Here is a 26,549-nt window from a genome sequence, read left to right as displayed (position 1 = left end):
GAGGCAATTTCACAATAAGGAGTAGGCATTATTCTACTAAGAAATCCTTTAAGAAAAAAACATTGGTAATGATTTTTTGATATAAGACCAAAAGCAAAAAGAAATAGGGGGAACTACATCAAGCTAAAAATATTCTACATAGCAAAAGAAATCAGCAGTGGAATGAAAGGGAAATCTACTGAATGAGAGAAAGTATTTGTAAACCACACATCTGATAAGGAGTTAATATCTAAACTACGCAAGGAACTCATGCGACACAATAGCAAGAAGGCATCTAACCCCTACTTTTAAAATGGGTAAAAGACCTAAATAGACATTTTTCCAAAGAAGTAACTCAAACGGCCAAGAAGTAGACAGAAAGGTGCTCAGCATCAGCAATCATCAGGTAAATGCAAATCAAAACCACAGTGAGGCATCACCTCCCCTATTAGAATAACTGTTTCCACAAAGCCAAGAGATAAGTGCTGGCGAAGATGGGGAGAAAAAGGAACCCTTGTGCAATGTTGAGGCGAATATAAAATGGTGTGGCCACTATCGAAAACATTATGGAGGTTCCTAAAAACTTTTTAAAAAAATAGAATTCCTCATGATCCAGCAATGTTACCTCTGGGTATATACCTGGAGGAAATGAAATCACTGTCTCAAAGATATCTGCACCCCATGTTCATTACAGAATTATTCAGAATAGCCAATAGCCAAGATAGGGAAACAACCTAAGCCCCAAATGGTAGATACATGGATAGAGAAAATGTGATACACACACACACATACAGAATATTATTCATTCATTAAAAAAAAAAAATCCTGCCATTTGCAACAACATGGATATACCTTGACGGCATTATGCTAAGTGAAATAAGTCAGACAGGAAAAGAGAAATACTGTATGATCTCTCTTACATGTGGAATCTAACAGAAAAAAAAATTAATAGAAGTAGAAATAGAAGGCTGCTAGTGGTAGTGGGCAGAGGACAGGTAGGAGGGAGAAAGGGTGAAGGTGCTCAAAGGGTGCAAGCCTCTAGTTATAAGTAAGCTCTGAGGATGTAAGGTACAGCATGGTGACCATCGTTAACAATATTGTACATCTGAAAATTGCTTCAGAGAGTAAATCTTAAAAGTCCTCACCACACGTACACACACTATATAACCATACGACCTTATATAATCATCATTTTGCAATATATACATATATCAAACCATCACATGGATCATCTTAAACTTACATAATGTTACATGTCAATTATATCTCAATGAAGCCTCGAGGGGCAAGAATGAAATACTATACACAATAGGCTTTCTCCCTATGTTCCGCATGGAACTTTTCAACTGCTTTTTTGCTGTCCTTCTGGTTCCTGTACCGTCCATTTAGTACATGGACAAGATGAGACGTGGAAACAGCAGAAACTGAAGCTGCTTTCAGAGAGAACACTGCTAACGGAGGGAGCGTATCTGTGAGACGCCTGCAAAGGGCCATGGAGAATCCATACAGACTGCCCAGTTGCATCACGTCCCAGCATCTTCAGGAGGATGTCTGTACCCTCTCGGTGATGTCGGGAGGGCACAGGAGGCCACAAAGGGGGGTGGCAGACGGCTGGAATGAGATTAGCAGTTTAAAAAAGTCAGAAACCTTAAGATGAGCTAGGGTTTGGGAGCGAGGTAGTGAAATTGATAACAGGACCTAAGTCAAGTCCAGTGAAAGTGTTTTCGGTCTAGCATGGTCTCTCCACAGTCTTCTGGGAAGTTAAGTAACAGAAAGAAAAGGACTCGAGGGGGAAATGTGTTGGAAACATCTCCCAAACCCATATTTTAAATGTTCAAGATGACTGTCTCCTATACAGACCTCAAAACTTGTTATTATTATTATTTTTAGATTCCTCTACTTAGTGGAGTTCATATGGAAGAAACTGTTTTACATTTCAGGCTTTTAAAGCAAAAAAGTTTTCTAGGCTACCAAGATACCATCAAACAGGGGCAGATAACTAGTCTGGGCCACATAAGAACTGGCCAGGAACCCACTTCTCAAAAAGATCCTAGTTGGACTCTTCTCAGAATCTTCCCAAAGGTCCAATCATGGGCTTCTTGCACAACCCTGAGGAAATCTGGAGCTGGTGCTGTGACAACAGAATGCTTCAGTAGGGTTCAGGGGGAGGCTCTCACTAGCTCATTACTATGAGGGCAGGTCTTGGAGCCTCATTTGGTAGAAAACTGTCTCCTGGGTTGTCTGCTCATGGATTATTCCACTGAGTCCAGTCTTGCATGACGACCACCCACTGCCACGGGGAGGTAGCTGCTGGGGAAATACCTGACCTCACTTTCAAACCATACTGCAAAGAAAAAAAAAATGCAAATAACAAGGGGAATACTGCTCCAGAAAGCAGAGCATGCATTCCAAAGACAAAGAGAAATAATTTCTGGATTATCTATTGTTTGGGATAAGCCTGCCTTGGAAAGAGAATTGACAAGAGTTTATTTCTCTTAAAAATGTCCACAGACTGAGTTCTAGCTCTGGAATCTGATTGCAAAGTTTCAATTCTCTGATCCACACCAGTTTGGGCACGTTGCTTAATCTCTCCATGCATCAGTTTCCTCATCTGTAACAAAGGAATAATCATAGTCTGTACCTCACAGCATTACGTGAGGATTAAGTTAGGTAACACACAGAGAAATCTCTAGGCATAGTAACTGGTGCATAGTAAGTGCTGAAAAAATGTTAACTGCTGTCGTCTTTACAGCTGCCTCCCCCTGTTGCTTGGGCTGACTTTCTGGCGGCAGAGACCACGAATGTCGAAGGTATGGCTGCCACATGTGCACTGAAGCCTGTGGCCTGATGAGGCCCACAGACGGGGTTTAAGGTTGAATGGCATTAAAACACTGCACACAAAGCGATCCATTTAAAGGAGAATGACAGCCCAAAGGGGGCATCCTGTATGACTTCATATAGAATGGGCCATTTGGAGACTATTTAAATGGTGTTTACTTGAAATGAGCCATCCTCGATGAAATAGACAGTGAATGCCTTCATTTTCCTTTTTGATTCAATCCACTTGCCCTAGACTCTCTCACTACACCAGCTGCAAAACAAAGAGAACATGCTGTACTTGAATTCACCCAGAGTTTTTCCTCTGCAGAGGCCAGAAGCCCATCACACCACTGGATGATTTCACGGCCAGGACGGGATTCATTAGTAAGACGCCCAGGGAGGGGGCCCATAGGAAGGAGCCCAGAGGAAGTGGTGCACGCTAACTGTGCAGGCTTGAGCAGCCACCCGGCACACCTCCCTCCTGGGCCTCCTCGAAAAGTTCTTGCAAGCCGCTATGCCATCTAAAATCCTTATCCTTTAACTGTCTCACTAGTAAGCCAGATATATCAGATACTGTTCTTAGAATTGTGCTAGCAGCAGCCACAAGATACAAGTAAACATTTTCATCTTCAATTCAGGACTGAAATTTTCCTTAAAGACGACTTTCTTATGATAAGAATTTGAGATGGGTAATTTTTCAAATTGTAAGCTTTGAAAATTATAACTGGAAATTACCTCAATTATTTCCTTCATATACTATTCTAAAAACCTGTCCTATGAATGGTTTTGAAGATTCTTTTAGGGTAAGAAAAGTGGGGAGGAAAAAAGGAAGAACATGCTGGAGTATTTCGTTCACAGGAGGAGAGAGAACTTTTTTACGCTAAACCTGTAAAATACTTTGCTAATTATTTGAAGAAACTGTCCTTACAAAAAGAAAAAAAATTCAGGAAAAAAAATCAAGATACTGTAGTTATTTCTACACATCAATCATGCCTACTAATAGTAAATAAAATACAAAATCTATGGAACATCAGTGTACTATTCTTAGGAGTCCTGGATATACTCACTCAACAAACACTAAAGCCACAGCCACACCACACACAAACACTCTGCTTCCACAGAGGCAAAGGCTGATGATTTATGTTTGCAGAGTTATGCATTCACCAAATTACTTGTTCTTAAAGAGCTATCGTTTCACTGAAAATTAAAACAGGCACTTAAATTCTCCCTATTAAAAGCTTTTCCTTTATGTTTTAAACTTTTCCACTTTAAGTTAGACAAACAGCATGAAGCATTTGGAAACATCAAATTGATACATGCTTTTATTTACATGCCATATTTCTTTACTCAATTCTTCTGTAGCGCGTGCTTCTTTCCTACCTCCAGCCTGTTTCTTTACCCACTATTCTTAATTTCAGAACTTCCTGCTGGAACGACTCTATGTGTCACTCCTTTGTATTACAAATTTAAAACGCTTGATGGTATGTATAGGAACACATAATATACGAGTGTGAACTTATAAGTATACATAGATACACTATATTTAAAGTTTCTATTACATATTTTTATATATTTACTATAATAAATACAATGGATACATAACAGAGTAGGTAAAGCTCCCAGTTTTGGTTGTGCTTCCTCTTTTGGCTTCTTTCTCTGGAGGCTTTCGGCAAACCCCAGCTTGTTTTCCTCTCACTACTCTTGAGATGCTGAGTCTACCCGTTCTGGTTTTATGAGCTAGTGCCACCCTCCTGAATACCCATGGCGTGACTGTCTTTCGTTAGTCCTTTTCCGCTCTTGCTCAAGGGCGGGAACTGGCACCAGAACAAAGGAGACAGTAAGACGCCCTGGGCTGGTATGCAACCAGCACTGCCTGACCAAGGCCACACGCCAGATCATGCCACCCGCTTCTCAGGCACTGATGCCACCCGGCAAGGCTTCAGGTTTCCTTTCCTGGCAACATGGTACCGCCTGTGGCACAGGAGATCCAGGAGAGAATGACCTTCAAGATCATTCCCGTGAACCAGGTAGAAGAGCGACACCTACTGAACCCAGAACGCAAGCACCGCCACTGGTTCTGAGGTTTTCCCTCGTGGCTAATGGACTACCTAAAGGAATACGTTTCAGAGGCTTGTTATGCTAGGTCTCACCCGCACGCTGACCTGTGTGGATAACCTAGTTCTCCTTAAACTTAAATACAAGGTGGATGGGCAAACTGGTCACAAAATCATTCTGTGCCAGAGGGTCACGAGTGTGCTTTAGTACTTACATGAGAAAATTCATGAATGGCAAGCCTAAGACAAAAATTCACAGCAACAAGACACAGGCCTGTTGGAATGATGATTATCCAAAAGAAATCACGATGACTTCCCTGTCTGTCAAATACGGTAAGTGCAATACTAGCAGGGCAAGCAAGAACTAGTCAAAAAGCAAGTCACAAACAAAAGAATGAGCTTGACGTTTAGGAAGTGCAGGGTGTTATGTGGGACCTCATGGGGGATGTGACCGCAGAACACAGTCCTCAGTCAGCAGCAGCTTTCTAAAGGGGAGAGATGTGTTCACTCTGTACTCCGACCCCTTGAAACACACGGATGCATGCTGGCCCAGAATAAAGTTTCCTCAGTTCGAGAAACAAGCAGCTCTCTCTACTTCGCATTCTCTCTTTGTGAAAACACTTAATCATAACCATTTCTAAATGTCTTTTAGTTCACCATTTCCTCATATGTAATTCTTGGTCTCATACTGTGGGAGCAGCCTAAATAGCAGTATTGCTCATTTTGAGCCATCAAAAGGAAAGAAAAGTTGGTTTTCAATGGCACATGGCGGGGCGGGTCCGGACCCTGAAGTCTTGGCTTTCCCCTGGAATTTCCCACACAAAATCAAGAGAGAATGTCAGGGAGCTGGTCTATCGGGCACGCCAGAGAGCAGCATTTTGCCCAGGATGAAGTAATGTCTACAGTCTCCTACTTTTGCACAGAAAAATGAAATCAGATCTTAAGCGAGGGTACATATAGTTTTTTTTTTTTAAAAAAACATCTTTCACTTGTTCATATGCTTTTTCTCCTACAATTGGAAGAAGTTTCAGTTAGTCAGTCTTATTCATTTATTTGTGGCTTCCCATGAAAAATATAACTGGAGTTTTTTTTTTTTTAATTTCCTAGGAAGCAGACCCTGCAAAAGTTAAACAAAATTAAATTAACAACAACAAAATTACCAAGCAGGAGGAAATTAGAATGTACTACTACCATTTTTTTTTTTCCTTTTAAATACTGAACCTGGGGAAAAGGTATAAACTTCAATCAGAGGCAAAACTAAAGGAATGACCCTGAAATAATTTTTGTTACTATCAATAGTGATTTTGAATGCTTCTTCCATGAACCTGTCTGATTACAGAGAACACATTTATTCAACAAATAGGTACTGAGTACCTGTTATATACAAAACACTGTACTGGGCATTGGGGGGGGTCTCTGAGCTTAGTTGTTTAGCTACATTTTGGCAGGGAATGCAGGCTGACAATAATACACAGGTAAACATTTCTGTCTGCCCAAATGACATTATGCTGAGCAAGTTATATAATAAAGGAGCCAAACGAGTCAAACTAAATCTATGGTTTTGACTTAGCCTTGTTGAGAAAAAGGATAGTGACTTCTCAGCTACTAAAATTCTTATAACAGTCATCACGCTACCATCTAAACCATTAGTCTTCTTCTTTAAAATAGCCAGGAGGAATGATTTCCCCCACGCAGTAAGAACACAGAGGTCCCTCATCTGATTTCCGTCCCCTGCCTAGCGTTGTTATCAGTTCGGGCGCTGTTATCAGCCTCATTACACTGTGCTGCTCCCAGGTGCTTTGCTTCTTTCGGGAAATCAGCTGACGCCTGGCAAATGTACTAATCAGGTTGATGTGTTGCTGTGATGGAAACTGTGACTTGCGGGTTGAGTTTTGCTGCTCATGTTTTCAAGGATAGCTCATTGTTTTAAAGGGCATTGTGCACAACAGAGTGGAGGTCCTAGGAGACCAATGCACCAATCTAGAAAACATGACTTGGAAAGGAAGTAACAGCATCTTGTGTCCACACACCCTTTTTCTCCAAGGAGTACAGACACATTTGGAGATATTATTCCATCCTCAGAACAGCCATTTGGGGCAGAGGGTGTTGTGACTGCACTTGCCTGGCTGTCCTCTGATAAACCCCAGCTGCTGGGCTGCGCGAGGCACACAGTATGATGCAGAAAGTTCTTTCTTAAATCCTCCCTCAGTGTGAACTGGGAAAGTCTACTCTGAGGTATCACATAAGGTGTAAGTTGTATATAAGCAAAACCCAATTAGCATCTACTTTATTATAACCATGCCCTGATTAGTAATTCTGAAAAAAAAAAAAAGATATCCACAGATATATTCTTGGTGGTATTTAACATTTTCATAGAAAATGTTAAAAGTCAACTCTTGTTTTAATTTTTGATGATAACCTTCAAATAGATATTGAAAGGGTCAGAAGACTTTTTTTCTGTAAAGGGCTAGTTAGTAAATATTTTAGGCTGTGTAGGCCCTGTAATGCTCAAAATTCTCCAAGCCAGGCTTCAGCAATATGTGAACCATGAACTTCCAGATGTTCAACCTCGTTTTAAAAAGGCACAGGAACCACAGATCAAATTGCCAACATCTGCTGGATCATCGAAAAAGCAAGAGAGTTCCAGAAAAATATCTATTTATGCTTTATTGACTATGCCAAAGCCTTTGACTGTGTGGATCACAATAAACTGTGGAAGATTCTGAAAGAGATGGGAATACCAGACCACCTGACCTGCCCCTTGAGAAACCTGTATGCAGGTCAGGAAGCAACAGTTAGAACCGGACATGGAAAAACAGACTGGTTCCAAATAGGAAAAGGAGTATGTCAAGGCTGTATATTTTCACCCTGCTTATTTAACTTATATGCAGAGTACATCATGAGAAATGGTGGGCTGGAAGAAGCACAAGCTGGAATCAAGATTGCTGGGAGAAATATCAATAACCTCAGATATGCAGATGACACCATCCTTATGGCAGAAAGTGAAGAGTAGCTAAAGAGCCTCTTGATAAAAGTGAAAGAGGAGAGCGAAAAAGTTGACTTAAAGCTCAACATTCAGACAACGAAGATCATGGCATCTGGTCCTATCACTTCAGGGAAAATAGATGGGGAAACAGGGGAAGCAGTGTCAGACTTTATTTTGGGGGGGCTCCAAAATCACTGCAGATGATGACTACAGCCATGAAATTAAAAGACACTTACTCCTTGGAAGGAAAGTTATGACCAACCTAGATAGCATGTTAAAAAGCAGAGACATTACTTTGCCAACAAAGGTCCATCTAGTCAGGGCTATGGTTTTTCCTGTGGTCATGTATGGATGTGAGAGTTGGACTGTGAAGAAGGCTGAGCGCCGAAGAATTGATGCTTTTGAACTGTGGTGTTGGAGAAGACTCTTGAGAGTCCCTTGGACTGCAAGGAGATCCAACCAGTCCATTCTAAAGGCGATCAGTCCTGGGTGTTCATTGGAAGGACTGATGCTAAAGCTGAAACTCCAATACTTTGGCCACCTCATGCGAAGAGTTGACTCCTTGGAAAAGACTCTGATGCTGGGAGGGATTGGGGGCAGGAGAAGGGGATGACAGAGGATGAGATGGTTGGACAGCATCACCGACTCGATGGACATGAGTTTGAGTAAACTCCAGAAGTTGGTGATGGACAGGGAGGCCTGGCGTGCTGCGATTCATGGGGTTGCAGAGTCGGACACGACTGAGTGACTGAACTGAACTGAACTGAGACAGCATATTAAAAAGCAGAGATATTACTTTGTAAAGAAAGGTCCGTCTAGTCAAGGCTATGGTTTTACCAGTAGTCATGTACAGATGTGAGAGTTGGACTGTAAAGAAAGCTGAGCACCAAAGAATTGATGCTTTTGAACTGTGGTGTTGGAGAAGACTCTTGAGAGTCCCTTGGAGTGCAAGGAGATCCAACCAGTCCATCCTAAAGGAAATCAGTCCTGGGTGTTCATTGGAAAGACTGATGTTGAAGCTGAAACTCCAATATTTTGGCCACCTGATGCGAGGAACTGACTAATTTGAAAAGACCCTGATGTTGGGAAAGATTGAAGGCAGGAGGAGAAGGGGACGGCAGAGGATCAGATGGTTAGATGACATCACCGACTCAATGAACATGAGTTTGGGTAAACTCTGGGAGTTGGTGATCAACAGGGAGGCCTGGCGTGCCACGGTTCAGGGAGTCACCAAGAGTCAGACACGACTGAGCGACTGAACTGATACCGATACTGATTACAGCACCAAAGCAGCCATAGACAATGGCTGTATTCCAATAAAACTTTATTTACAAAAACAGGCAGTAGGCGGGATCTGGACAGTGGGCTGGATTATCCAGATACAAAGGGGTCCTGCCAAACAATTTCAAAGTTCACATCTGCAGTAGTGTATATGATTTCACACAGACATGTAGCACTGCTTTAATTACTGAGTGATAATGAGAAAAGAATGTAAGAATGATGCTTTTGGTGGGTAAAGGTAAATGACATCAGAGCATGCTGTGTAAGCAAAAGCTTTACAGCATGTGGAAGAAAAGTGGTGGAGAAGATCATCACATGGCTTAGGGCAGAACAGGAACAACAACCTCAAAAGGACCTTCCCGGAGCTGTCAGCACCACATACATATCGTAAGGAGCATTTTCATTTCAGCAAAATAAAAATCTTTACCTTAAATTGAAGTTGTTCATTTGAATTTTATTGATTTAATAGTTTGGTCTGCATTTAATTTATATTTTATTTTGACATGACAGATATATAAGAGTTACAAGCTTACATTTATAGTTTTAAAAATATTATTCTAATACAAATAACTTAAGTCAACTCTGGTGAATCAGGAGAATTTTTCCCCTCTGAAAAGTAAAATAATGCTCAAATTTGAGAAAAACTGCCAAACACAGCTTTTACATCTGAACTCCAAGGGCCCAATCATGAAGGAGAAAGTATGTAGGCTTGTTGAGGTGGGAGTTGGAAGATGCAACTCCCAACATCGCATCTTAGGAAGTGCAGTTAGTCATCATCACAAGTAAGCCAGAAATGGAGGCTGGAGGAGCCCAGGTATCGATGCCCGCTGGAGACCTGTGTACAATGGTGAATTTACTCAAGCAATTTAGCAAGTCAGGGAAACAAGCAGGGAGGGTTAAAAAAAAAGATGCTGTGTAAGTCCCAAAGAACCTCACTAGACAATTCACAAGAGGGGCTGTGTGCATAACTAATCTGTCATCTGTTAAACAGCGAGGCGATTTCAGGTAGCACAGAAGTGGACAGTGAATGGAGCTAAGGGAAATCCACAGACTTTATCCTGTCTGTTGAAACACCCTAGAGAGGAAAACCAAGAGCATGATGGGGCAAAAATATTGCAGAATAAAGGTAAAAGTAAATATTGTTCTAAGGACTCAGAAGAAGAACATGCCTCAGAAATGAATTTACTACTGGAAGGGAAACAAGTTTGGAATACTGGCATCCCATTTAGATACATGAAGATATAACTTTTACGAAAAAAGATAAAAAGCCATGAGAAACCTGGAGAAGGAACTGGCTATCCACTCCAGTATTCTTGCCTGGAAAAGTCCATGGACAGAGGAGCCTGGCGGGCTGCAGTCCATGGGGTTACATGATTGAGCACGTGTGCATGAGGGTGGAAGGAGATGGGCTGGTAGCAACAAACTGATAAAACTGAAAAAAAAAAAAAAAAAAAAAAGCTGTGAGAAGACAACTAGCTCAAACAGTACAACAGACTGAGATCAAAAGACAACAAAGTAACCAAAAAAAGCTTAAGGAAGAACTGCAAAGATTATTACAGTAATAATCTATAATGGAATTACTAAAGAATAAAATGTCTCTATGGAAAATCAGTGGTATAAAGTGTAAATAAAAAATGAAAAGGCAAACCATACGGTCTAGGAGAATATACTTGTGACACATATCTAGAGGCTAGAATATCAAATATATAAAGAATATCAAATATGTAAAGTTATAAATTCTCATAATCTAACAAAAAAACAAAATGACTTGGAAGAGACACTTTTTAAAGGCATATACAAGAATTGCATGAAAGTTGCTCACCATTATTAGTTATCAGAGTAATGCAAACTAAAACCACAAGATAGTATTTCACCCCAGTTTAGAGCTAAAATTAAAGGGACTGACAATATGCAGTGTATGCAAAGATACACAGCTATTGGACTCTCATAAACTGCTGGTGGAATAAAAAATAACTGAATTACTTGGAAATAGTTTGTCAGATACAAAGTTAAAATACACTTATATGATCCAGCAATTCCACTCTTAGGTATTTACCCATGAGAAATTAAAACCTTTGTCCACAAAAAGACTTACACAGAAATATTCACAGAATACTTTTCATAATGTACACGACAAATTCAAATGTCCATTAACAGGTGAGTGGATAAACAAACTAGTTTACTCATACAATGGATTATTACTCATCAATTTTTAAAAAAGAATAACTATTGATACTCACAACAATGTGGGTCTGTCTCACACTCATGTCAAGTGAAAGAAGCCAGACACAAAAGAGTACACATGAATGACTCAATTTACAAGAATGTTTCAGCTCAATTCAGTTGCTCAGTCATGTCCGACTCTTTGCGACCCCATGAATCGCAGCACGCCAGGCCTTCCTGTCCATCACCAACTCCCGGAGTTCACTCAAACTCAACGTCCATCGAGTCAGTGATGCCATTCAGCCATCTCATCCTCTGTCGTCCCCTTCTCCTCCTGCCCCCAATCCCTCCCAGCATCAGAGTCTTTTCCAGAGTCAACTCTTCACATGAGGTGGCCAAAGTACTGGAGTTTCAGCTTTAGCATCATTCCTTGCAAAGAAATCCCAGGGCTGATCTCCTTCAGAATGGACTGGTTGGATCTCCTTGTAGTCCAAGGGACTCTCAAGAGTCTTCTCCAACACCACAGTTCAAAAGCAACAATTCTTCGGCGCTCAGCCTTCTTCACAGTTCAACTCTCACATCCATACATGACCACTGGAAAAACCATAGCCTTGACTAGACGGACCTTAGTTGGCAAAGTAATGTCTCTGCTTTTGAATACGCTATCTAGGTTGGTCATAACTTTTCTTCCAAGGAGTAAGCGTCTTTTAATTTCATGGCTGCAGTCACCATCTACAGTGATTTTGAAGCCCCCAAAAATAAAGTCTGACACTGTTTCTCCCATCTATTTCTCATGAAGTGATGGGATCAGATGCCATGATCTTCGTTTTCTGAATGTTGAGCTTTAAGCCAACTTTTTCATTCTCCTCTTTCACTTTCATCAAGAGGCTCTTTAGCTCCTCTTCACTTTCTGCCATAAAGGTGGTGTCATCTGCATATCTGAGGTTATTGATATTTCTCCCGGCAATCTTGATTCCAGCTTGTGTTTCTTCCAGCCCAGCGTTTCTCGTGATGTACTCTGCATAGAAGTTAAATAAGCAGGGTGACAATATACAGCCTTGACGCACTCCTTTTCCTATTTGGAACCAGTCTGTTTTTCCATGTCCGGTTCTAACTGTTGATTCCTGACCTGCATACAGATTTTAGGAGAGGTAAAACTAATTTATAGGCATGGAGATAAGATCAGTGGTTGACTAGAGTGGGGTTAGGGAGGAATCACTCAAGTAGGGATGGCAAAGGCACAAGGGGATTTCTAGGAAATGGAAATGTTCCGTATCTTCATAGGGGTGCTGATTAAATACATTTGTTGTTGGTCAGTCTCTAAGTTGTATCCAACTCTTTGTGACCCCATGGACTGCAGCATGCCAGTCTTCCCTGTCCTTCACTATCTCATGGAGTTTGCTCAAATTCATGTCCATTGAGCTGGTGATACTATCTAACTACCTCATCCTTTGCCACCCTCTTCTCCCTTTGCCTTCAGTCTTTTCCAGCATGAGGGTCTTTTCTGATGAGTTGGCTCTTTGCATCAGGTGGCCGCTTCAGCATCAGTTCTTCCAATGAATACTCTAGGTTGATTTCCTTTAGGATTGACTGGTTTGATCTTCTTGCTGTCCAGGGGAATCTCAAAAGTCTTCTCCAGCACAGTTCAAAAGCATGAATTCTTCAGGGCTCAGCCTTCTTTATGGTCCAATTCTCATGTCTATACATGACTACTCTAAAAACCATAGCTTTGACTATATGGACCTTTGCCAGTAAAGTGATGTCTTTGTTTTTTAATACACTATCTAGGTTTGTCATAGCTTTCCTTCCAAAGAGCAAATAGCTTTAACTTCATGGTTTCATTCACCATCCACAGTGACTGATTTTGTGTTCTTGGAACCCAAGATAAAAAAATCTGTTACTGCCTCCACTTTTCCCCCTTCTATTTGCCATGAAGTGATGGGACAGATGTCATGATCTTAGTTTTTGAATGTTGAGTTTTAAGCCAGCTCTTCCACTCTCTTCTTGTACCCTCATCACGAGGCTCTTTAGTTTCTTTTCACTTTCTGCTATTAAGTGGTATCACCTGCATATCTGAGGTTCTTGATATTTCTCCCTGCAATCTTGATTCCAGCTTGTGATTCATCCACGCTGGCATTTCTCATGATGTACTCTGCATATAAATTAGATAAGCAAGGTGACAATATATAGTCTTGACGTACTCCTTTCCCAATTGGAACCAGTCCATTGCTCCATGTCTGGTTCTAACTATTGCTTCTTGACCTGCATACAGGTTTCTTGGACAGGTAATGTGGTCTGGCATTACCATCTCTTTAAGAATTTTCCACAGTTTGTTGTGACCCACACAGTCAAAGGCTTTAGTATAGTAAATGAAACAGAAGTAGATGTTTTTCTGGAATTCACTTGCTATCTCTATGAGCCAATAGATGTTGGCAATTTGATCTCTAGTTTCTCTGCATTTTCTAAATCTAGCTTCTACATCTGGAAGTTCTCAGTTCATGTACTGTTGAAGCCGAACTTGAAGGATTTTGAGCATAACCTTACTAGCGTGCAAAATGAGTACAACTGTCTGGATCAGAAAACATACCAATAGCCATCATTCTGGGGGAAAAAAATACTATAGCCATTTCCCAGTTGACTTAGAGATGAGTCAAACTTAGATCAAGAGTAAAGAAAGTCTGAATACTTACTGCAAATATAATTTGAAACTGGATAAAAATGTACAACAGTGATTATAACTCCTTGAGAAGATTTAAAATAAAAACAAAATATATAGATAATATGAGTCTCAATTCCAAATTATATTAATTAAAACTGGAGACTGTGGGCAAGGGAAATTGATAGAAGTAAGTGAAAAGTGTTAGTCACTCAGTCATGTCCACCTCTGCGAACCCATGGACTGTAGCCTACCTGGCTCCTCTGTCCATGGACGTCTCCAGGTAAAAATAACAGAGTGGGTAGCCAATTCCTTCTACAGGGGATCTTCCCAACCCAGAGATGATCATTAAATTCCTTATATAATATAGAATAAAGTCAAGAGATTTTGCTTAACTAAATTGTGAACATCCACTTATGGAACACTCTATAGTATTAAAATTAATGAGGAAGCTCTTTATGGTCAGATATGAAACTGTCTATAAGAACAGGTTATTCTAAAAGAGGGATCATTACACAAAAATGTGTACAGCATGTTATGTTTTGTGCAACAAAAGAGGAAAAAATATATTGTATAAAGGAAGCTGGTGACCTTGGTTGCCTTGAGGAAGGGTTACTGGATAGTTGGGAATTAGGAGTAAAAAGAAGACATCATAAAATTTTTTTTTATCCTTTGTTTATTTGTAAATGACCCATGTAAATATGACTTATTTTTTTTAATTAAATTTTTAGATGTATAATTTGTTTAATTTTGACTTTGAGAATAAAGTAAACATTCATTGAATACTTTGTTACATGTGTAAATCTAATTTATGATGAAGAAGACATCACAAATCAGAAAAGATTCATTAAATGATCTTGATGCTGGTTTTATATTTGAAAATAAAAATGTTTAGTCCTTATTTCTGGAGAAGGAAATAGCAACCCACTCCAGGATTCTTGCCTGGAGAATTCCATGGACAGAGGAGCCAGGTGGGCTACAGTCCACTTCAGCTCAGTTCAGTTCAGTCATTCATTCATGTACAGCTCTTTGTGATCCCATGGACTGCAGCACCCCAGGTTTCCCTGTCCATCACCAACTCCAAGAATTTACTCAAACTCCTGTCCATTGAGTCGGTGATACCATCCAACTATCTCACTCTCTGTCATCCCCTTCTGCGTCAATCTTATCCAGCATCAGGGTCTTTTCAAATGAGTCAGTTCTTCATATCACATGGCCAAAGTATTAGAGTTTCCGCTTCAGCATCAGTCCTTCCATTGAATATTCAGGACTGATTTCCTTTAGGATGGACTGGTTGGATCTCCTTGCTGTCCAAGGGATTCTTAAGAGTCTTCTCCAACACCACAGTTCAAAAGCATCAATTCTTCAGCACTCAGCTTTCTTTATAGTCCAACTCTCACATCCATACATGACTACTGGAAAAACCATAGCTTTGACTAGACAGACCTTTGTTGGCAAAGTAATGTCTCTGCTTTTTAATATGCTGTCTAGGTTGGTCATAGCTTTTCTTGCAAGGAGAAAGCGTCTTTTAATTTCATGGCTACAGTCACCATCTGCAGTGATTTTGCAGCCCCCCAAAATAAAGTCTGTCACTGTTTCCATTGTTTCCCCATCTATTTGCCATGAAGTGATGGGAATAGATGCCATGATCTTAGTTTTCTGAATGTTGAGTTTTAAGCCAACTTTTTCACTCTACTCTTTCACTTTTATCACGAAGCTCTTTAGTTCATTTTCTCTTTCTGCCATAAGGCTGGTGTCACTTGCATATCTGAGGTTATTGATATTTCTCCCAGCAATCTTGATTCCAGCTTGTGCTTCATCCAGTCCAGCATTTCTCAAGATGTATATACTCTGCATATAAGTTAAATAAGCAGGGTGACAATATACAGCTTTGACATACTCCTTTCCCTATTTGGAACTAGTCTGTTGTTTCATGTCCAGTTCTAACTGTTGCTTCCTGACCTGCATATAGATTTCTCAGGAGGCAGGTCAGGTGGTCTGGTATTCCCATCTCTTTCAAAATTTTCCACAGTTTGTTCTGATCCACACTGTCTTGGCATAGTCAATAAAGCAGAAGTAGATGTTTTTCTGGAATTCACTCACTGTCTCTACGAGCCAAGGAATGTTGGCAATTTGATCTCTGGTTCCTTTGCCTTTTCTAAAACCACCTTGAACATCTGGAAGTTCACAGTTCATGTACTGTTGAAGCCTGGCTTGGAGAATTTTGAGCATTACTTTACTAGCATGTGAGATGAGTGTAATTGTACAGTAGTATGAGCATTCTTTGGCATTACCTTTCTTTGGGATTGGAATGAAAACTGACTTTTTCCAGTCCTGTGGCCACTGCTGAGTTTTCCAAATTTGCTGGCATATTGAGTGCAGCACTTTAGCAGCAGCATCTTTCAGGATTTGAAATGGCTCAACTGGAATTCCATCATCTCCACTAGCTTTGTTCATAGTGATGTTTCCTAAGGCCCACTTGACTTCACATTCCAGGATGTCTGGCTCTAGGTGAGTGATCACACCTTTGTGATTACCTGGGTCATGAAGATCTTTTTTGTACAGTTCTTCTGTGTATTCTTGCCACCTTTTCTTAATAACTTCTGCTTCTGTTAGGTCCATACCATTTCTGTCCTTTATCTGATCAAATGGACCACAGCCTTGTCTAACTCAGTGAAACTATGAGCCATTCTGTCTAGGGCCATCCAAGACAAATGGGTCATGGTGGAGAGTTCTGACAAAACATGGTCCACTGGAGAAGGGAATGGCAAACCACTTCAGTATTCTTGCCTTGAGAACCCCATGAACAGTATGAAAAGGCAAAAAGAGACAGGACCCTGAAAGATGAACTCCCCAGGTCGGTAGGTGCCCAATATGCTACTGGAGATCAGTGGAGAAATAACTCCAGAAAGAATGAAGAGACGGAGCCAAAGCAAAACAACGCATATTTGTGGATGTAACTGGTGATGGAAGTAAAGTCCAATGCTGTAAAGAGCAATATTGCATAGAAACCTGGAATGTTAGGTCCATGAATTAAGGCAAATTGGAAGTAGCCAAATGGGGGATGGCAAGAGTGAACATTGACATTTTAGGAATCAGCAAACTAAAATGGACTGGAATAGGTGAATTCAACTCAGATGACCATTATATCTACTACTGTGGCAATAATCCCTTAGAAGAAATGAAGTAGTCATCATAGTCAACAAAAGGGTTTGAAATCCAGTATTTGGATGCAGTCTCAAAAATGACAGAATGATCTCTGTTAATTTCCAGGGCAAACCATTCAATATCACAGTAATCCAAGTCTATGCACTGACCAGTAATGCTGAAAAAGCTGAAGTTGAACGGTCTATGAAGACCTACAAGACCTTTTAGAACTAACACCCCAAAAAGATGTCCTTCTCATTATAATGGACTGGAATGCAAAAGTAGGAAGTCAAGAAATACCTAGAGTAACAGGCAAATTTGGCCTTGGAGTACAGAATGAAGCAGGGCAAAGGTGAATAGAGTTTTGCCAAGAGAATGCACTGGTCATAGCAAACACCCTCTTCCAACAGCACAGGGAAGACTCTACACATGGACGTTACCAGATGGTCAACACTGAAATCAGATTGGTTACATTCTTCACAGCCAAAGATGGAAAAGCTCTATACAGTCAGCAGAAATAAGACCAGGAGCTGACTGTGGCTCAGATCATGAACTCCTTATTGCCAAATTCAGACTTAAATTGAAGAAAGTAGGGAAAACCACTAGACTATTCAGTTCAGTTCAGTTCAGTTCAGTCGCTCAGTCATGTCTGACTCATTGTGACGCCATGGACTGCAGCACGCCAGGCCTCCCTGTCCCTCACCAATGCCTGGAGTTTGCTCAAACTCACGTCCATTGAGTCAGTGATGCCATCCAACCATCTCATCCTCTGTCGTCCCCTTCTCCTCCTGCCCTCAATCTTTCCCAGCATCAGGGTCCTTTCCAATGCATCAGCTCTTCGCATCAGGTAGCCAAAGTATTGGAGTTTCAGCTTCAACATCAGTCCTTCCAATGAACACTCAGGGCTGATCTCCTTTAGGATGGACTGGTTGGATCTCCTTGCTGTCCAAGGGATTCTCAAGAGTCTTCTCCAACACCACAGTTCAAAAGCATCAATTCTTCAGTTCTCAGCTTTCTTTATAGTCCAACTCTCACATCCATACATGACCACTGGAAAAACCATAGCCTTGACTAGACGGATCTTTGTTGGCAAAATAATGTCTCTGCTTTTTAATATGCTGTCTAGGTTGGTCATAGCTTTTCTTGCAAGGAGAAAGCGTCTTTTAATTTCATGGCTACAGTCACCATCTGCAGTGATTTTGGAGCCCCCCAAAATAAAGTCTGACACTGTTTCCATTGTTTCCCCATCTATTTGCCATGAAGTGATGGGACCGGATGCCATGATCTTCGTTTTCTGAATGTTGAGCTTTAAGCCAACTTTTTCACTCTCCTCTTTCACTTTCATCAAGGCGCTCTTTAGTTCTTCTTCGCTTATTGCCATAAGGGTGGTGTCATTTGCATATCTGAGGTTATTGATATTTATCCTGGCAATCTTGATTCCAGCTTGTGTGTCACCCAGTCCAGTGTTTCTCATGATGTATTCTACATACAAGTTCAATAAGCAGGGTGACAACATACAGCCTTGACATACTCCTTTCCCTCTTTGGAACCAGTCTGTTGTTCCTTGTCCAGTTCTAACTGTTGCTTCCTGACCTGCATACAGATTTCTCAAGAAGCAGATCAGGTGGTCTGTTATTCTCATCTCTTTAAGAATTCTCCACATTTTGTTGAAAATTGTTATCTGTTGAGACCATTCAGATATGACCTAAATCAAATCCCTTAGGATTATACAGTGGGAAGTGACAAATAGATTCAAGGAATTAGATCTGATAGAAAAAGCCTGAAGAACTGTAGAGGGAGGTTCATGACACTGTACAGGAGGCAGTGATCAAGACCATCCCCAAGAGAAAGAAATGCAAAAAGGCAAAATGGTTGTCTGAGGAAGTCTTACAAATAGCTGTGAAAAGAAGAGAAGTGAAAGACAAAGGAGAAAAGGAAAGCCATATCCATTTGAATGCAGAGTTCCAAAGAACAGCAAGGAGAGATAAGCCTTTCTCAGTGATCAATGCAAAGAAATAGAGGAAAACAATAGAATGGGAAAGACTAGAGATCTCTTCAGGAAAATTAGAGATACCAAGGGAACATTTCATGCAAAGGTGGGCATAATAAAGGACAGAAAGGGCTACAGTCCCTGGGATCACAACGAGTCAGACATAAGTTAGTGACTAAACAGCAGTCCTTATTTCACAACAGTGACCAGATTAAACTACAAACAGATTCCAGAGTGAAGTTACTAAAAAATAAATTAAAGTTAGATAAAAATATTAGAATAAAACAGGTGAATCTTAGAGCCAAGAAAGCCTTGCCAAGAGAAGCCTGACATATCTGACTATGTGAGAATTAAAATATCGTATAGGTCAGAAATATTCTATAAAATTAAAAAGCATCCAAAAATTGAGAAAAATACACAAATACAAGAGATTATCCCTCTATTTCGTTTTATTTTTTTTTGAATGGGAGAACAGATTACAGATTTACGTAACAGAAGTTTTATGTAACATGAGAGCCTCCATAATGAAATGAAGACCTGAAGAAAAACAGACCTGTGCACTTGTCTGCTGGGTTTGATGACCAGTGGACAGTCAACTCAGGAACAGCCAGGTGGAAAACTGCACAGGGCAAGGTATGTGAGAAAGAGAGTGGAACTTCCATGCCCTCTCCAGGGCTACCATTCTCCTCATGTCTCCATGTGGTCACTAACCAGGAAGCCCCAGTAACTTTATTTTTTAAAGATCAAATCAAACAAACTTTTGGAAACCTCACTAACATCTCAATATACAAATGGGCAAAGGAAATTAACAGATAGGAAATGGAAACAGCTAAGGACATATGAAAGCTCACTGATAATCAAAGTAATCCAAATTAAAAAGAAACCTCTTGCCTATAAGATGCGTGAAACTCCAAGGATGAGGGGGACTTCATAACTGCTGATGGATATGTAAAGTGTCACAACCTTTCTGAAAAACAACTTGAGATAAGTACCAACAGCCTTCAACAGGTTCAAAACTTTTGACTCGATAATCCTAAGTTTATACAAACTATCTCCTCAGAAATTAAATGTGACTTTATTTATAATAAGAAAAAACCTTGGAAACAATACAATTGTCTGTAATATGGAAATGTAATAAAATCTGATAGGCTCATAAAATATTATGCAGACATTAAAATCATTAATTTCAAAAATACTTAATGTCTGGAAAGACATACAAGATACACTGTAAGTGAAAACTGCTATATGCTCTGCTGGCAATTTTTAAATGACAATATATAATATATACATAGATTTTAAATACCAGAGGGAAATGCTATAAAATATTAGCGATCATTTTCTTTAAAATTAATTTTATTACTTTTCAGTTCAGTTTAGTTCAGTTCAGCCCCTCAGTTGTGTCCAACTCTTTGCGACCCCATGAATTGCAGCACGCCAGGCCTCCCTGTCCATCACCAACACCCTGAGTTCACCCAAACCCACAACCATTGAGTCAGTGATGCCATCCAGCCATCTCATCCTCTGTCATCCTCTTCTCCTCCTGCCCCCAATCCTTCCCAGCATCAGAGTCTTTTCCAATGAGTCAACTCTTCGCATCAGGTGGCCAAAGTATTGAAGTTTCAGCTTTAGCATCATTCCTTCCAATGAACACCCAGGACTGATCGCCTTTAGAACGGACTGGTTGGATCTCCTTGCAGTCCAAGGGACTCTCAAGAGTCTTCTCCAACACCACAGTTCAAAACCAACAATTCTTTGGCGCTCAGCTTTCTTCACAGTCCAACTCCCACATCCATACATGACTACCGGAAAAACCATAGCCTTGACTAGACGGACCTTTGTTAGCAAAGTAACGTCTCTGCTTTTCAATATGCTATCTAGGTTGGTCATAACTTTCCTTCTAAGGAGTAAGCGTCTCTTAATTTCATGGCTTCAATCACCATCTACAGTGATTTTGGAGCCCAAAAAATTAAGTCTGACACTGTTTCCACTGTTTCCCCATCTGTTTCCCATGAAGTGATGGGACCAGATGCCATGATCTTTGTTTTCTGAATGTTGAGCCTTAAGACAACTTTTTCTCCCTCCTCTTTCACTTTATTACTTTTACTTTTTGTAAATTTTGAAGTTTCTATAATAAATGGTGGAAGAAGACACCATATTTAGATGAAGAAATATTACAATCACAAAAACTTCACCTGGCATCAACAAGCTCCAGATCTCAACTGAAAGTGTCAATTACTACAACAAGTAGGAAATTCACAGAGAAAACCTTGATGATGCATTAGTACCTGCCTTCCATCTTTCTTACACACCTTTGACTCAAAACTTCATGGCCCAATAGAATAAGAGTAGAGCAATACCAGGACAACTCCAGCGGGCAGCCAACAGGGGAACTATTGCTCAGCATTATGAATAACCCTGCACAGGCTCCATGACCAAAACACAAACAACTCAACTGTAATGGTGTTCCCATGACACACTTGCATGTCCAGAAAGTCTTCAACCAAGACCACCCACTTATGGTCTACAAACCATCAGGTGAACGATCCTCCTCAGCATCCCAGTAATGTCTAACTCTTTGTGACCCCATGGGCTGTAGCCTAACCAGCTTCCTCCATCCATGGGATTTTCCAGGCAAGAATACTGGAGTGGGTTACCATTTCCTTCTCTAGGAGATCTTCCCGACCCAGATATTGAACCCAGGTCTCCCGCACTGTAGGCAGATGCTTTACCGTCTGAGCCACCAGGGAAGGGAACTGCCTTTAATAATCTAAGAATTGATAACTCTGGCATGAAGAGCCCCATGTGGCATGCACAGGCTCCCAAGTGCCCTTCCCCATCCCCTGGTGTTTTCTCTGACAGGATGTTTTATATCATGTTCAGTCCAACCCAGCTAATAAAGGAGCTCTTTTAAAGCTGAGAAAAACCCTGTGTATTGGGTTCCTGGGTCCAACATGTGTGCAATACATAAAGAAGCACGGAACACATGTACAGTACCTTCCCGAAGCTGTGTTGGCTTCGCAGAATTCTCCCCGCTCATTAAAACAACCAAGGATGCAGCTGCTCGAACTGTAGCCTGCCATGTTGACATGGCAACGGGTGGCTCCTGGCATGGAAAAAGGGCCCTGTTGTTTATGGGAGATCCCACAGTATAAACACATGGCCTGCAGAAGAAAAAGAAACAAAGGCGGAGAATCTTTAAAATGAGTTGTGACTTTCCTTACCACCATGGTCGCAAATGTTAAGTTGAGCTTTCAAAGAGAAACTATCTGAGACTTGTAGTTGATTGGTTTCAAAGCATCTTGAACTGACATCTGCCAAGGACTATGTGAATAGCTGAGTGGTTATTTCTCCCAAATGAATTACTTAAATATGTAAAGACGTTTTTATTTTTCTAAGCGGAAAAATATTTTTTGGATAAAGTTTTAAATACTAGTCTGCCAAGTTAAAATTTACATTACCTTGCCCTTCTCCTTAAGCCCTTAGGCCTTCAAAACAAAAAAGTTTTAGAGACATTCTTACAAAACTTTTGGAAAATATTCTGGAAAAGAAAATATGTTTAGTGATACTGAGATATTAATACTTGGAAAAACAAGCTGGTGGTCTCAAATGCAGTGCTGGCGGGCAGATACCCCCAATCTTGGAAACCACCATCTCAAATGGAACCCTTGTGGGAATCCTTGTGCGGAGGCCAAGAACAGGGGTTGGCATATAAACAGGACTGTAGGTCACAACAAGCAGGCTTGTGATGGGAAGGCCAAGGGCAGAGTTGTTACCAAAGCCAGTATAAGAAACCAATGGCATGACATTGGGGCCCATTCTGCTACAATTAAAAAATACAAACCTACACACACCAAGAATAATCCCTTCCGTGATAAGTCACAAAGAGAAATGGAAAAAAATCTCTGAGATCAAAGAAATATATTCTTTTAACATCACTGATTAGAAGGCACGGACTGACCCTTGGCAAGATGTCTTAGCAAAATGTTTCCACTTTTTGTTTTTCAAGAGTTATGGCAAATATGATATAGTTTTAATCAGCTTTATTTATGGAGTAAATGGAAAAAGTGGAGTGCTACCTCTCTTGCATAAACTGGTTTTCCTTTTTAGAATAGTTAACACTATTATGACTGAAGATTTATTGTATTCTTACAGTGAGCAAGAACACACAGGATGATGATCCTACTCCATCAGTCAGGGTCCAGAAAGGAAAACACAAACCAGTGTAGGTCTTAATAAACAGAGGTAATTTAATTTAGGGGATTGGTCCTAGAAGTAATAGAAGTACCGAGAAGCCAAACAGCAGACAGTGATGCAACCCAGAGATTAGCCACAGTGGTAAGGAGCTGTGACTCCATGGGTTGGAGGAGCTGCTCTTACTGAGTGCTCTGGGCTCACAGCAATAGGAGTCATTTGACAGAAGCCAGATTCGCAGCAGAGAATGTCCAATGGGTGCAGGGACCAGGGAGACTCAGGCATTGCTGCTTCTGCTGCTAAGTCGCTTCAGTCATGTCCGACTCTGTGCGACCCCATAGACAGCAGCCCACCAGGCTCCCCCGTCCCTGGGATTCTCTGGGCAAGGACACTGGAGTGGGTTGCCATTTCCTTCTCCAATGCATGAAAGTGAAAGTGAAGACACTCAGTTGTGTCCAACTCTTAGTGACCCCATGGACTGTAGCCTTCCAGGCTCCTCCATCCATGGGATTGGGCTGCCATTGCCTTCTCCCAGTCATTGCTAGAGACACCAAAATAAGCAGAAAGAGGAGAGGAAATAGTGTGTGTGTGTGTGTGTGTGTGTGTGTGTGTGTGTGTGTGTGTGTGTGAATCTTTCAGTCTCCAGGCAAGAATACTAAAGTGGATAGATTCCCAACCCAGGGATCAAACCTAGGTCTCCTGCTTTGCAGGCAGATTCTTTACCATCCAAGCCATCAGAGGAGCCCAGGACATTGTTTATTGCTTGCTAACTCCTGCTCTCAAGTGTTCCATCAATGCCCTGCATTGGCCAAACCTGACAGGAAGTCAGAAAACAAGGGAGCCTGGGAAATGAGGTTCCTTGTCATTGGGAGAAGATAATAAGAGCAGAAAATGGACCTTAGAGCAAACAGGTAGTCTATCTTCTAGAAGTGTATATGCCATGATTCAGTTCAGTTCAGTCGCTCAGTCATGTCTGACTCTTTGCGACCCCATGAATTGCAGCACACCAGGCCTCCCTGTCCATCACCAACTCACATCCATCACTCAGACTCACGTCCACTGAGTCAGTGATGCCATCCAGCCATCTCATTCTCTGTCGTCCCCTTCTCCTCCTGCCCCCAGTCCCTCCCAGCATCAGAGTCTTTTCCAAGGAGTCAACTTTTCGCATGAGGTAGCCAAAGTACTGGAGTTTCAGCTTCAGCATCATTCCCTCCAAAGAAATCCCAGGGCTGGTCTCCTTCAGAATGGACTGGTTGGATCTCCTTGCAGTCCAAGGGACTCTCAAGAGTCTTCTCCAACACCACAGTTCAAAAGCATCAATTCTTCAGTGCTCAGCTTTCTTCACAGTCCGACTCTCACATCCATACATGACTACTGGAAAAACCATAGCCTTGACTAGATGGACCTTAGTCGGCAAAGTAATGTCTCTGCTTTTGAATATGCTATCTAGGTTGGTCATAACTTTTCTTCCAAGGAGTAAGCGTCTTTTAATTTCATGGCTGCAGTCACCATCTGCAGTGATTTTGGAGCCCCCCAAAATAAAGTCTGACACTGTTTCCACTGTTTCCCCATCTATTTCCCATGAAGTGATGGGATCAGATGCTATGATCTTCATTTTCTGAATGTTGAGCTTTAAGCCATGATTACTCACAGATTCAATATGAGGCAGAGAAAGAAGACTAAACATTCAGAAGACTAGTCCTGGCTGGGTTCAGTTCAGTTCAGTTCATTTCAGTCACTCAGTCGTGTCCAACTCTTTGCTGGCTGGGTTACCAGCTCATTAAATGGCTATGGAAAAATCCCTGACCTCTCTGAGTCACATGCAAAATGGGGATAGGGAGCAGGTATGTGACTTCAGTTGTCTGTTCTGGACCAAAAACCCATGGTTGTGTCCCAGAATCACACATCCAAGAACAAAGGCAAATTTTCATGGAAGGCCCAGGGTCTCCCATCGATTTCATGGAGTACTGAGCTCCCACCCTGCTGCTCTTGGATCCCTGGTTAATTGACTGAGCCTGAGTTAACTTCAGGCAGTTGAGGACCTAATGATGAAGTCCCCTTAAAACTACCTCCTCCTAGCTGGGGCTGCTGGCTGTGGGTGCCTGGTGGGGGACGCTGTAGCAGCTCAAATAGCTCAGGTAGGTGGGGTCAAGTCATGCCTAGTTCTGAAAATTCCACCTGTTTTTTTCCCCAAAAAAGTCCATCATAGAGAAGGATCCCAAGAAGAAAAGCATCCTCAGTGGAAACAGAGTATGTTGCCCCTGGCCGAATGGCAGGCATAACTCTCCCTCTGACAGTGACAGACACTGAGAATCAAGGCTTCCTTTCTTACTAAAGCAGAACGGACCCCACGATGTCTGTCAGCTCATGAGCTCTTGGAATCCACTTCCAATCTAAGCAGACTTGTGGAGATAAGCTATTTGTGATGCTCACAGGGAAGTGGAGACCCTTGTCTAGAAATCGCCTAAGACTTTATCTGGGGAGAGGAAGGGGGAACTGACCCCATATTGTGGTTTCAAGACTTAGGGTACTTCGGGAAAGGATCTGTGCTTCAGCTGTGCTCTCTTGTTCTTACACTCAGCACCTCACTTCCCTGGGTGACTCTGGTGCTACAGCTCTTCCCTTGTCTGCACGTGGAGCAAATTCTCCCCAAAAGACTGACTTGCCAGGATGTGTGCTTTTCTTCTCCCTGTAAGTTTGGGCTGGAGGCTCTGCTGGCATATTGTTATGAATTCCACCTGTGCCCTTAGGTATGCGGTCCCTAAGCCTTCCTCCACAGCCTCCAAACCACTTTCCAGAAGAAACTATCAGATTTGAGATGAGGTCACATGCGAAGGGGCTTCCCAGGTGGCGCCAGTGGTAAAGAATATGCCTGCCAATGCAGGAGACATAAGAGACGCAGGTTCGATCCCTAGGTTGGGAAGATCCCGTGGAGGAGGGCATGGCAACTCACTCCAGTATTCTTGCCTGAAGAATCCCACGGACAGAGGAGCCTGGGGGCTACAGTCACAAAGAGTCGGACATGACTGAAGCGGCTTAGCGTGCACACGTGCACATGTGAGGAAACAGTGCAGAGGACGGATCAGAAAGACTCTGCAATTCACTGCAGAAGAAGAAGAAAGGGAGGGCCTCCCTGAGGCAGCCAGCTCTCAAGATGGACCCCAGTGACTCCTGCCCCAGGTATTCACACCCCTGTGGAGGCCCCTCCCACACTGTATCGGGGTGGCCGGTGTGACCCAAGCCACTACAATGAAAAGCCCGCACACCCCAACTAGAAAAAAC

At 41.6% G+C, this 26,549-nt stretch overlaps 1 protein-coding gene across 2 annotated transcripts in view; it reads right to left on the bottom strand.

Moving 5' to 3' along the window:
* The window catches only part of C8H9orf3 (chromosome 8 C9orf3 homolog), a 420,759-nt gene that overhangs the window by 311,291 nt on the left and 82,919 nt on the right, over positions 1-26,549 (bottom strand). For both annotated transcript variants that reach the window (XM_018052467.1, XM_018052468.1), the window contains exon 3: positions 22,071-22,237. In XM_018052467.1, coding sequence (XP_017907956.1) covers positions 22,071-22,237 — 167 coding nt within the window. The remainder of the gene's footprint in view (positions 1-22,070; positions 22,238-26,549) is intronic.

This window comes from Capra hircus, chromosome 8 (genome assembly GCF_001704415.2).
Source record: "Capra hircus breed San Clemente chromosome 8, ASM170441v1, whole genome shotgun sequence".
Taxonomy (NCBI): Eukaryota; Metazoa; Chordata; class Mammalia; order Artiodactyla; family Bovidae; genus Capra; species Capra hircus.
This window is presented reverse-complemented; position numbering and strand designations above follow the sequence as displayed.